Source organism: Lissotriton helveticus, chromosome 6 (genome assembly GCF_964261635.1).
Source record: "Lissotriton helveticus chromosome 6, aLisHel1.1, whole genome shotgun sequence".
In the NCBI taxonomy this organism is placed as follows: domain Eukaryota; kingdom Metazoa; phylum Chordata; class Amphibia; order Caudata; family Salamandridae; genus Lissotriton; species Lissotriton helveticus.
This window is the reverse complement of record NC_136067.1, coordinates 1,656,586,143-1,656,599,385: the sequence shown is the minus strand read 5'-3', so window position 1 is coordinate 1,656,599,385 and position 13,243 is coordinate 1,656,586,143. Positions and strand designations below refer to the sequence as shown.

General features: G+C 42.8%; 1 protein-coding gene across 1 annotated transcript in view; it reads left to right on the top strand.

The window, feature by feature from the left end:
* TRMT6 (tRNA methyltransferase 6 non-catalytic subunit) overlaps positions 1-13,243 on the top strand; it is a 201,079-nt gene that overhangs the window by 176,579 nt on the left and 11,257 nt on the right. Inside the window, exon 10 of the mRNA XM_078649516.1 lies at positions 4,116-4,202. Within this exon, the coding sequence (XP_078505642.1) occupies positions 4,116-4,202 (87 nt within the window). The remainder of the gene's footprint in view (positions 1-4,115; positions 4,203-13,243) is intronic.

The window sequence follows — 13,243 nt, the reverse complement described above, 5'->3', positions numbered from 1 at the left end:
TAGTCTGCATGGACAACATGACAGCCATGTACTACATATAAAAATAAGGCGGGACACATTCTCTGCAGCTCTCTCAACTAGCACATATCAAATGGAGATGGGCTATACCTCACAACATTTTTCTCCTAGCCCAACATGTCCCGGGAGTCCAGAACAACATAGCCGATCTGTTAAGCCATCAAACGCAGCGGATTTACGAGTGGGAACTTCATCCACAAGTTCTTCAACCATTTTTTCAAATGTGGGGACAACCAGAGATAGATCTCTTCGCCACACACAAACTCCAAATGCCCAAGCTTCGCCGCCAGATATCCACACCCATTGTCCAAAGGCAATGTGATATGGATGAATTGGTCAGGCAAATTTGCATACGCTTTTCCGCCTCTCCCACTCATTCCACTGGTGGTGCGCAATCTACAGCAACACTCACTGACTCTCATTCCAGTTGCTCCAACTTGGGCCAGACAACCGTGGTACGCCACATTAGTAAAACTGTCAGTAGTTCCACACCAAAAACTACACCTCTCCCCACGCCTCTTAACCCAGAACCGTGGCGAGATCAGACACCCGGACCCAGCTCAGCTCAACCTTGCGATCTGGCTCCTGAGGTCTTAGAATTCGGTTACCTTAACCTTCCCCCTGACTGTATGAACGTTAATAAAGAGGCTAGACGTCCCACCACTAGAGCCTACTATGCAGTCAAGTGGAAAAGATTTGTCATATATTGTCATAACACCATCAATCCCCTAGATGTGTCTATCCAACACATCATAGGTTACCTACTACATCTCCAAAGATGTAACTTAGCCTATACATCTATTAGGTTGCATCTCGCAACCATAGCAGCCTATTTACAAAATAGGCAACACTTATCACTTTTCAGAGTACCTGCCATCAAAGCATTTATGGAAGGCCTCAAAAGAATAATTCCTCCCAGAGTACCACCCTCACCTGTGTGGAATTTACACATAGTTCTCACAAGACTAATGGGTCCTCCCTTTGACCCTCTACATAAATGTGAGCTACAGTTTTTAACATGGTAGGTTGCTTTCCTAGTGGCCATTACTTATCTTAGAAGAGTTAGTGAACTACAAGCACTAACTATTCAAGAACCTTTCTTACAAATGCATCATAATAAGGTTGTTCTCCGAACTAATCCTAAATTCCTTTTATTTCTCCCTTCCACCTCAATCGGTCTGTGGAGTTGCCAGTGTTCTTCTCGCATCCACAAACTGCCGCAGAAAGAGCTCTTCATACTCTAGACGTTAAAAGAGCATTGCTTCATTACATTGAGAGAACACAAACTTTTCGTAAGACCAAACAACTTTTTGTATCTTTCTCACCACCACATAAAGGCAACCCCATATCAAAATCTGGGATAGTAAGGTGGATTGTTAAGTGCATACAAATTTGCTATCACAAAGCAAAACATACCTTATCAGTTCCTCCTAAATCCCACTCTACAAGAAAGATAAGGGCTTCAATTGCATTTTTAGGGAACATTCTCTTAGATGGCATCTGCAAAGCAGCTACATGGTCTACACCGCACACATTCACAAAACACTATTACGTAGATGTGCAAACAAAACAACAAGATACTGTGGGCCAGGCTGTACTCAAAAAACTATTTCAAACTACTGCAACAGATACTGGTGGTTGCCGCTAAGGGATGGGTACTGCTATACAATCTATGCATAGTGTGTGATCTGCAGCTCATATTCCTCGAACGGAAAATGCTACTTACCAGTAGGCATCTGTTCTTGGCATGTAGAGCTGCAAATCCACACACGCCCACCCACCTCCCCGGCTACTTTTATCTGTTCCAGTATTATCTTATTTAGATACAGCATACGTGGGCATCTGTTCTGTTTCTCAAAAAACTCCATCATTTCCCTGTTGGCGAAAAGACAATCTGAAGATGGAGCCGATGCCCATGCACACTATAGTCTAAAGGAGGAGTCACCTATCTCATGACTTACAAAGACTTTACCAAGACAAAAACAACTGCAAACATCTGGGCCCAACACCAGATGGTGATCTATGCATAGTGTGTGGATCTGCAGCTCTACATGCCAAGAACAGATGCATACTGGTGAGTAGCATTTTCCTTTCTAAACATGTTTTTCTTGAGAGTTTCTATAAAAACCATCTCTAAAACCTATTTAATATTTTCGCGGTGACTCCAGTGATTGTGAGGACATCTGCAATCACAATCCCCCTGAACAAATCGCAAAAATGGAAAACTAAAGCAGAATTCAATAGCCACCTCCACATTAAAAAAATATACATATATAATTAATTCTAACCATCACAGTAGATAATTCACTATCTAAATAACTATAAAAACATTTATCAGAATCTTAATAATGATGCATATTAATGATTCACTGATATATATATTTTTTAATATTTCCACCAATGTCTGTGACGACGTTGATAGTCGCGATGTCCCCGCGACAGTACATGGTGGGGCCTCACTGGTGGTCGTGTCTTCATCGCGAGTACCATGGGCGGTTACATTTTTAAAAATGTTTTTTAAAAACAATTTTGGACACTTAACTTGTGTCACTAACACCCCCATTTCTCAACCATGGGGTCAGAGTATCTCCACCCTGACCCCTGATGTGGGCTTTCACACAAATTTTCAGCCCTGGGAAACACTTCTGATAGATAATTGGCGGCTGCAACTTCCTGTTCAGGTTGCGTCTAGCCAATCAGAGCATTGCCATTGGAGTGTGCATTCACGATTCATCGCAAAACCTCCGTGAAATATCCACAGCCAGAGATATCACTATAATTTTAAACTTACATTTCTCAACAACTACTGAACGGATTTACACCAACTAAGCAAAAAGCACCTCCTTGAACTGACATCTACCTCTCTGCCAAACTTTTGTTTTAGTCCGTTCAGCGGCTCAGGCTGTAGGTGTTGCTAATGGTTCCCATGGGAATTAACAGTACAAATGCAACTCTATTTCGCACCCCAAATTCTCGGTGCCCACTGCACAGATCACCTCCAAACGTTCCATAACAATAGAACCCATCTTGACACTTTTTGGGGAAAAACCATGTGTATGTATGTGTGTATATATGTAGATGTGTGTATATGTATGTGTGTTCATACCCACCATCTGCTATTTTGATATTATCATGTGATTGTACAAATATTGTAACTGCTTTCTACTCTGATTCAAGCATGTGAGTCTAGGAAAGATCCAATATTGGACAAGAAAATAAGTTGCTTATCTGTAACTGTAGTTCTCCAGTATTGGCATCATTCAGATTCACTTGTGTCCCACCCTCCTCTCCATAGAGGCTTCCCTTATTGTTACAGGATTACCTTTTCCACTGGTGTTTGACAATCTGAGGAACTCAGCCTCTGTGGGGAGTGTTGTAGAAGGTCCTGTCGCCTGATTGGCTGGAGTTCGGTTCCTTTTGAAGGATACGGAAAAGTGAATTTTTCTTTGCCATTATAGGCTATGGTAATGGTACGTACTGCTTTATGTACCTTGGGACTCCCACTTCGACAGGGAATGATTCAAACATTTGAAACTACGAGAGATACCAATACTGGAGAACTGCAGTTTCATGTAAGTAACTTTTTTTGTTCTTCTGCCCACTACAGCCTACATTATGGTGCTGTGACTTCAGTCATTGGATATCTTCACTGTCAGCAGTGGCATTCTGCACTTTGACAAAGAGCACATCCACACACAAAGTAGTTCCCCTCAGTGCTAGGGACTACTATGGCATTGGAGATGTTTGGGGATTGACAATGCCCATCAGTGTTCCCACCAATAAAGTTTTGCAAAATCCACAACAAAACAAGCTCTGTAAAGCCAAAAAGCTAATGCTTGGTGGTGCCACAGTGTTACCTTGTGATTATACATTTTATGAAAGTTGCAATCAGAGTTGTAGTTGCAGGCTGTACGTCCTTACAAAGTCAAGCTAAATGCCTTCTCCCAGCCTTTTTAAAGCTACAACATGAATTGGCTAGAGGTTGGGTGTACCTGAAATAAGAATGTTGCTTTTGGTGAAAGCTAGCTACTCCTCATATGGGAGTGGATATGTAATGTTCTCTGCAAATCTTTGACTTGCTTTATTTCTTCTTTCAGCCATTGCTAGAATGTTACACAAAACTGCGAGAAAAAGGAGGTGTGGTTAATCTCAAACTGTCTGAAACCTGGTTGAGAAATTATCAGGTAAGCAAATTGTGCGGCTTTCTAAACTGATTGAAACTTTTAGACAAGTATTTAGATGAGCATTTTAGATGTGAAACAAAGAAGAAAGTGACTTTTTCCATTCACAAAACTGTCTGATGCTTTCTGCTATATTGTTTGATGACTGACTTTGTAGTCCGGTTCACCTAATTATTGGTGGTGCCCAGAATGCATAACACAATTTTCAATTTACATTTGGAAGAATTACAAGTAGGATGGCAGTGATGCAGGCTCACCCACTTATCAAAACAATTGCACCCATTTTAAGATTGGGCAATGTAGTTAATTCCATTTCCATATCTCTCCGATTGCTCGCTCTGCACAAGCACTGCCTCCTCTGCTTTCTACTCACCAGTGATGTCTAAAAACCAGCACTGAGCAACAGTACCCGGAATTCCAGCAAGGGAAGGGAATGAGCCAGGTTTCTTTTTTAGGCGAGTTAAAGGGGTCTCCCTCTGAAGAAAAGTTTGGGGAAAAAGAGTCCGGGTAGATTGCTTGTAGTAAAAATCTAAAGCACACTCATTGGCAAGTACACTTTTTTTTTTTTTAAACGTGTCCTGATGATTAAAAACATCGGCAAATACTGTTAAAATGAAACGGACTGGGGAACGCTAAGGTGGTTCTATATCAACTCTTAATCTACAGACTTAAGTTGATTAAAATACAATTACTTCCAGTGACTGTGGCCAGGAGGTTTTTTAATGCTGAGGGTTTAATGTATCCGTCCTGTGGAAGGAGTGGCATTTCACACCTCTTACCCCACTGCTTTGATCAAGGGCAAGGTAGTGTTTAATAATTTCTCCCCCTGGGATATGGTGTAGAGGTGCCTTGCACGTGACCCCTTTCTCTGTGGCCTGTACAGTGGCTACATATGGGCATATATGGACAGATCAGCTGACACAGCCTCTTCCGCCCTGTTAGGCCTCTGTGCACAAACAGTTTGATGACCATTCATTGAAAGATTTCGTATTTAACACCGAAAATAAATCAATGTGTAAACGTATTTTTTTTTTTTTTTTGGCATGTGGAAAAAAATTATTTGGGAAACGTCTTCTAAACCGTTCAGTCTTTTGACCAATTTGTACAAAATTTGGCAGACTCGTAGAAAACCTACTAAACATTTCATCTGTTTCGCTATGTAAGGGGGGGAATGACATACCCTGGCCATAGTAGGTGGACCCTCAAAGACCCCCGACTTATTGTAAATTAAGCAATCTAAAGAATCATGGGCTCTGTAGACACTTATCTAAAAGTACCCTCTGCTGTATTTATCTCTGTACAGCAGACCTCTGCCACCATTGGGGCTGTCTGGAATCTACAAATCCAGAAAATGATTCACAATTACAGAGAAACCTTCGTGTCAGAGTTCTGCAAGCCCTAGGGAAGCTTCACCAACCCATGCAGCTCCTACTGAGGATTCACAAATATACACTAAAAACAGTAAATCCCTAAAAGGAGCTTCAAGGTCTGAGAGGCTTGTGCTGGGTTCAGGGTACACATAATTGAGGCTCATAAAACACGACCTGCCTGGTAAAAGGCTAAGTAGTGTGGTTCAAGCCCTATGCGCAGCAGGGTTTGGTTGTCCGTGGCACTTCGGACACAACTCCTGCAGCTAACCCTAGCTAACCACGGGCTATTTGTAACAGTATCTGTTTGCGTTTCTGCCATGCCAAGCATAGGTTTAGACAAGGCCAGGCCCTCGGGCCTGCTCCTGCTCTGCTGGGCCTAAGGCTGTGAGTCTCAAGAATTCCCTGCTCTAAACTAGGGGTGGGCGTCAAATTCCGTTCCGCTCGCGGGACTTTCGAAATTTCGCCATTTTTGTGTTCCGCGCGGAACGCGAAAATGTCAAAACTTCCGCGATCCGCGGTGGAACGGAATTGTATTGCACAAACGGTGGCATCTTAGTGGATAAATATGCAGGGCAGGATTCTTTCTGGCACAGTGCTCCTGTCACAAAAAGTAAACCTGAACAGGAAGTTTAAGCTCAAATTCAGTGACTCATTAATCAGCCCAAAAGAAATGTGAGTTTTGTCGAGGCTGGGCAGGTGTGCTTTCTCCCCATATCTACCCTCGAAAATTAGCAGTGATCCTTGATGGAGGCATTTGCCTCCTTGACTTTCACGAGCACAATCCCCGTGCATTTCCTGTGACCAGGAGCTTCTTTCTCCTCATCTGCTGGTCTGATCGGTCTCGGACCTTTTATAAACACAAGAGGCATGTGAACTCCAATAAAAGCTCCTCCCGTTTGGCCCCGCCACACACACTAGCGGTGTGCACCGTCTTCCTGCCCATTACTCACTATGATGGGACAGCTCACTCAAGGGACCCTGGAGCCCTTCGGCATGATGGCAAAGTTACACACACATTGTCACTGGAGACAACTCTTCTGGCCCTTTACGCAGCTGTAGTGTAGGAAAAGCACTATACATTTACCCAACGAGGTAGCACTTACTGATTAGCCAGTAGAAAGTACTCCAGTTGAGTAGCGGTATCGCACAAAACAGTGGCGTCTTCTTGGTTAAATGCAGGGCTGGATTCATTCTGGCACAATGCTCCTGTCACAAAAATTAAACCTGAACAGGAAGCACTTACAGATATAAATAAAGCAGGTGCCCGAGTTTAAGCTCAAATGCAGTAACTCATTAATCAGACCAAAAAAATTGTGAGCTTTGTCGAGGCTGGGCAGGTGTGCTTTCTCCCCATATCTACCCTCGAAAACTAGCTGTGATGCTTGATGGAGGCATTTGCATCCTTGACTTTCACGAGTGCAATCCCCGTGCCGTTCCTGTGACCAAGAGCCTCTTTCTCCTCATCTGCTGCTCTGATCAGTCTCTGACCTTTTATAAACGCAAGAGAGGCATGTGAACTCGCAAAGAAGCCCCGCCCCCAAAATCTCTGCGAGCACGCGAAATTCCGCATGTTCGCGGAGATTTTTTGCCGTTTCGTGAAATTTTGCCAAAGGCAATTTCGCAAATTCCGCCCACCCCTACTCTACACAGCCAAGACCATGCAAGGCAGGGGTTAGCCAATCGGCATGCCTCTGTTGCAAACCAGGGATTAGTCTCTTCTTGCTCCTCCTGCAGGACACTCAGCTGACTTCTTTCCAGGAAGGATGAAGACTGAACATGTCTTTTATCTTCTGCGTCCGATTTTCTTTTCTTACTATTGAATTGCTGTTCATACCAGGCATTAAGGGATTGTGCATTGAAGATCTTACAAAGCTGTATTTTCTTCTGTTATCACTGTTCAGCTTTTTGGCACACAAAGTGCACATGTATTTCGATTAGTTCTTCTTTTTTTTTTTTTTTTTTTTTTTTTTTTTTTTTTACCCAGAATGCTGAAAATCGAAATGTAACATCGTTACTTTTTGGAGAAACTTGTATAATTCGGATTTACAAACAATATTTAAATTAGTTTTCATACCAAACATAACTTTATTTAAATTACAGGGTACTTGTACTTGAAGTCCCACTTGCAGTCACATGAGAGCTGCAAATCTGGAATAAGACTCAGTCCTCAAGAACTGTGTGTTCAATGCATGTGTGCTGTAGATACATTATTTGCATAAGTCCACCATCTAGTGTTTGGCGCAGATGATTGCAAGTTGTTTTTGTTTCAAGAAGTTTCCTTCTAGTCACAAGGCTCTTTGACTCCTCCTCTTCATAATACCGCACATGGTCATCGATGCCATCTTCAGATAGTTTTTTTCTGCCGAGGGGTTTGAATGTAGTATTTTGTGCTCCGATTTGAGTCTCCTTCAGTCTGTTATATCTTTTGATGGTATTGTTCCAATCCGTATCATAATACATATCATACTTACACTTGCGTAGCGGGTTTTGACTTGTTCTCTTTTCCTACTGGCCACACCCGGCCATGTAACACTTCTCTCATTTCAAAGAAGCTTGAGAATAGCCTGCCAATGGAACACACTCAGTTCCATTTCTCTCTGAAGTGCAACTCCAAATACCCTCACACAGACCAACATCCCATTTGCAACTTATGTCTCTTGCCTGAACATTGAGAAGATACCTGTGAGAAGTCTTTTCGGTCTAAAGTGACTCTTAGAGATCAAAGTGCTAGACAACAAGAAATGCAGCGCAAGCTAATAGCCAATGTCTCCGACATCTTTCTCATCTTGTCGACTGAAGAAGAGGCTTCAGCGGCACAGGTGGAATCATTTCCATACTTGAGTCTGAGTCTCAATCAGAAGAGGACTCCGCCTCAATTCAGCCAGCACAGAAACAACGCACCTTGAGTACTATTACAACCGCACCGAAAACCAAATCCTCCCTCCGCTTTCACCGAAAAAAAGACTCACAGGCCGCCACTACACACCAGTCATGGAACCCACCCAAAACCTGGCTCAGAAGCCTCGCCCTCCGACTCAGCTCCAAAGATTCGGCCTAAAGCAGGTGCCTCGATATCCCTTCCATCCAAGACCTAAACACCTCACTCTTCTGTCTTGTCACCGAAAAAAAGCCTTTGCATTTTGGAATCAAATTTTCCTCCATCAAGGACAAAGCTTCCAAAATGCTTCGTTTTTGGTCCGTAATCTCCTCCAGAGCCAATCCTCAAGCAATTTCATCAAAAGCTCAATCCGAAATGGAATAAACTTCGAATTCAGCCTGGAAAAAAGAAAATTATGGTACATCCACCAAAGCAACATACTCCTAAAAAGCAGTTACATTTTGGGGAGGCTTTGGACATTCCTGTTCAACCCCTAAAGAAGAAGAGAAAGGATCAGGGATGTGGAATTCCTATAGCCCGATGCCCAGGACATATTGTTTGGGGTCAAGGGCAACAAGTTTTAATGTGCATTTTGTCCTGGGAAAAGTAGGCCCAACCCCCTGCAGCACAAACCCTTTGGCTGCCAGTTTGCAGTAGCACATTAAGGGCCATGGAAGGGCACAGCCTGAAGTAAAGTTATTATTTGTGTGCCTATGTTAATACTGTTCAAACTTGTATTTATGGTTCATAAATTCAAAGGCTCTATTATTAGGGTGAGCACTCTAAGTAAATGTAAGTTCTGACTGCACTACTGACAGTGGTTACAGTATAAAAATGTGTACTCACGGTTTCAAAGTTTAGCAATATGAGGCTATGCATAATGCTCCCAGAATTCTCTCTGATTAGATGCAAATATTTGCAGAAGCTTGAGAGCAAGATTAATGACTCTTTGCTTTCAATATAAAATGTTCCTAAAAAAATGAAAGTAGGAAAAAATACATTTAGCTAAACTACTGTGAAATTTCAGGTACCGTTTCTTTGCAGGATCATTTAGTAAAATGTGTTGATGCATGCTAGTATTTCAAAAAAATATTCATATTGGAAAATCAGTGAAACCAATTTCAATAAGATTATGAGAAACATAAAAATAAACAAGCATTGGCAAAGCCAGTAGGTCTGAAATTAGTGTCAGCTTTTTTTACGTGACTTGTTTTGGCATGGTTTTTGTAAAGCCTTCTTGATGTGAGAGCTGGCGGGCCCTCACCATTATAACAAACATTGGCAAAAGCAAAAATAAATTGGTCTAAAAAAGCACACACTGCCACATTAGTTACTGCCTCTGAACAAAACTACTTTGTGTGCCAATATACTCCGTGTGAAAGACCTAAATGCCGTCACTCACAGTGAAGCCAGCCGATACAGAGAGAGGGAGAGAGAATTTTAATAAACACAAAAGGTTGTGGTTAACGCCAGACAAAATTAGGGGCTCTATTATTAAAGAAAGTCTCAAAGTGCACCCTTGGTATATGTCCTTGCATTAAGTGCAGCTATATGGCTTTCGTGAATTTACAAGAATTTATAGAAGTAGGGCAAGAAATGTACTCCTGGAAAATATTTGTGAACTGCAGTTTATCATGAGCAAATATGCATGTGTAGATTTGCTCATGCGAAAACCCGAGTGTTTGCAATGTCATTTTCCCATCAACCACTTTTTTCCCAACTCTGGAAGAAGGTTTTCATCTGCCATTGTGAGGAGTAAATTTCCAACATTTCTCAGTATTGGAAAAGATTAGAGCAGAGTTGTTAAAAACCCTTAAAACATGGAAGTTAGTATATTTGCAGAGACTTAAAGGGCATTCCAACCCCCCCTGGAACCATTGCTTACCACTACCTTCAGTCCCAGTATGTAGATCTGCAGAAACGTGTCAACATAAAGGGATTGCCAGCATTCAAGAACCACTATGGCATGAACACTGGCATAATCAGGGAGGCTATATAAGCTCTTTTATCATGAGATTGCTGCCATAATTTGTCGCCGAACCACATGGCACCAAAGGGACAAGTGGATTTTGTTAAAGGACAAGTAGATTTATGAAGCAACTTGCCCCATGGACAAGTAGATATTTTATTAAATTCCACACCCCTGAAGGATGCTGCAACTATTACATTGCACATTCCTATTCCTACTCCACCTGTACCACAATCAACACCTCCACCACCTACTCCACTACTCACAATTATCTGAATCAGGTAACATGTCTCCTCAATCAATTGTAGAGGATGATCAGAACTTCCAAGATGACACAGAACCAGGGGATATTTGGGAGGATTATAATATTGACCCTCATATTGACACTGATCCTGATTTCTATCTCAGCCGTCCATCACCACATGATGATGCTTCAGCTTATCAGGATCTCCTAGCTAGGGCAGCCACTTTTCATCAGGTACCTTTATATAAGTATTCAATAGAGGTTTTCCTCTTCAAGACTTTGTCTACTGGACAAAGGGAGGCACTTCTCAAAGGTATGACATTTCATGCAGATTAAATTTTTAAACAGCCTGGCAAAGCAAGAATAGTTACTCCTCGCACTGATAAGAAATACAAACCACCACCATTAGACCCCATTTTTATTAGAGGTCAATTAACCCCGGACTCTTTAGTGGTATCCAATGCTAGGAAAAGAGCTAACTCTCAAACAACTGGAGAAGCACATCGCCCCACCCCCACCCCAGAAAAGGAGCCCAAACTTACGGATGCCTCTGGTAAAAGAGTTGTGGCACAAGCAGCTAATCATTGGCGAATAGTCAAGCGTTACTAGCAAGATATGACAGGGCCCACTAGGACAAAATGGATGGGCTTCTCCCCAGCTGAACACAGATAAAAGGTCAAGAGATTGTCAATAAAGGCAAACTTATTAGCAACAATTCCATTAAGTGTGCACTAGATGTAGTTGTCACTGCTGCTAGAAGTATAAATACCAGTGTAATAAGAATAAGACATGCTTGGTTAAAAGTATTGGGTTTCAAACTGAAGTACAACAAACCTTATTAAATCTCGCATTTGATGAGAACCTCTTTTCGGCCTTCAAGTGGACATAGCCCTTGAAAAAATGAAAAAGGACACTAAGGCAGCAAAATCAATGGGCGCTCTACAAACTAACTTCTACAGGAGGTTCCTTTCGTAGGCCCAATTACAAACAAGGGGCAAGGACAGATTGCACAGATACCTCTGGTTCACAATATAAATGTCTGGGGCAAACCTAAACAATGAAAACCTTTTACAGAGGTAATAATTTTAAAGAAAGAGGCAGAGGAAGCAATACCCATTCCTCAAATACCAAACAATGACTTCTTTACCTTACCCCCACAACACCAAACACCTGTTGGGTCGTCTTCAACAATTTTTCCAAATTGGAATTTAATTACTGAGAAGTTAGCCTGGCATATGATGTCCACTAGTTCTAGTGGGCACCTTGCACCAGTCTAATCGACCCTTATTGATGGTGGTTGTAAAGTCAACCTTATAGAAAGCTATCCTAGTGGTAGCATGAACCAGCAGTCTTCAGGCCATGACTTCAGTAGGCAAGTTAAGCAAGTTGTTTTACCATGTATAATCCCTTGAGTACCAAATGAAAGGACACCACACAAGGTATATATCAAATATATATGTATTTAATCTAAACACAACCCCTCTGCACTCTTTATGGGGTCAGAGGTAAAAATACAATACAAGTCACACAGATAATATACGATAAGTTGCACAGTATACGTTATGCCCTAGGGGCCTCACAAACCATATACTAAGAAAGTGGTACAAGTACCACGTGAGAGTTAGAAAACAGGCCTGGGGCCTGTGGAATCGCTGGGGCTACTCTACTCAACCAAATGATAGGAAGGAGGAGGCCCACGGGAGACGCGTGCAGTGTCTAAACACAGACGCGGGTTACCATTGACTTTCTATGGGAAACGAAGAAGTTACAAATATACCATTTAAGGACACTTCCGGATGGACTAGGATGGAACCCTTTTAAACTAGGACACTTCGAGGGTCAAGACCCACGGGAGCACCGGAGTACTCGTGTTACCTCACCCAGGGAAGCCGGGTGCATAGGTGTCTTTTCGTGTTGGGTTTCGTCGTTTTCTATGGAGAGCTGCAAAGAAGTGCTGCAGGCGACCAGAGGAAACGTTTCCAGGTGGATCCAAGGGTGGATCGAAGATCTGAAGAACCTGATAGCAGAAGGGACAGAGTCTGCGTCACTAGCCAGTAAACAGGAAGGAACCAGGGGATGTCGGGTGATTTCAGGTGAAGTAGTAGAACTTGTCTCTTCAGCCACGAGGTCCAGGAGGCATCGACGATGACCAGGCGCTGGATTCGAGCTGTCCCGCGATGGATCTAGATGACTGCGGTGTCGGTATCCGGATTGGACCCAACAAGCTTTGGCAACCGGAACCCACTCAGGATGTCGAGATTGGCTCTGTTGCAGACCAGCAAGGTCTTTGGCGCTTCTCCTTTTATGGGAAGCTGAAGCAAGCCTGGAGCAACCAGAAAAGCGAGTTAGTTTCAAAATGGAGTCTTCAGGGGGCTCACTAGCCAACGGACTAGGAACCAGGAAGACGTGTCGAGCTCAAATGCAAAGGCGGGGCCCACGGGACACTCGCAGAGTGTGGGGGCCTGGGTGCAAATGGTGCTTGGGGCTGGGGCTTCTCGTACCCCAATGCACAACTTACTGAGGCTTCAGGAAAGGAGTGCAGGTAGCAAAATGCAGGATGTCCAGGGTGTCCGGTCCCACGTC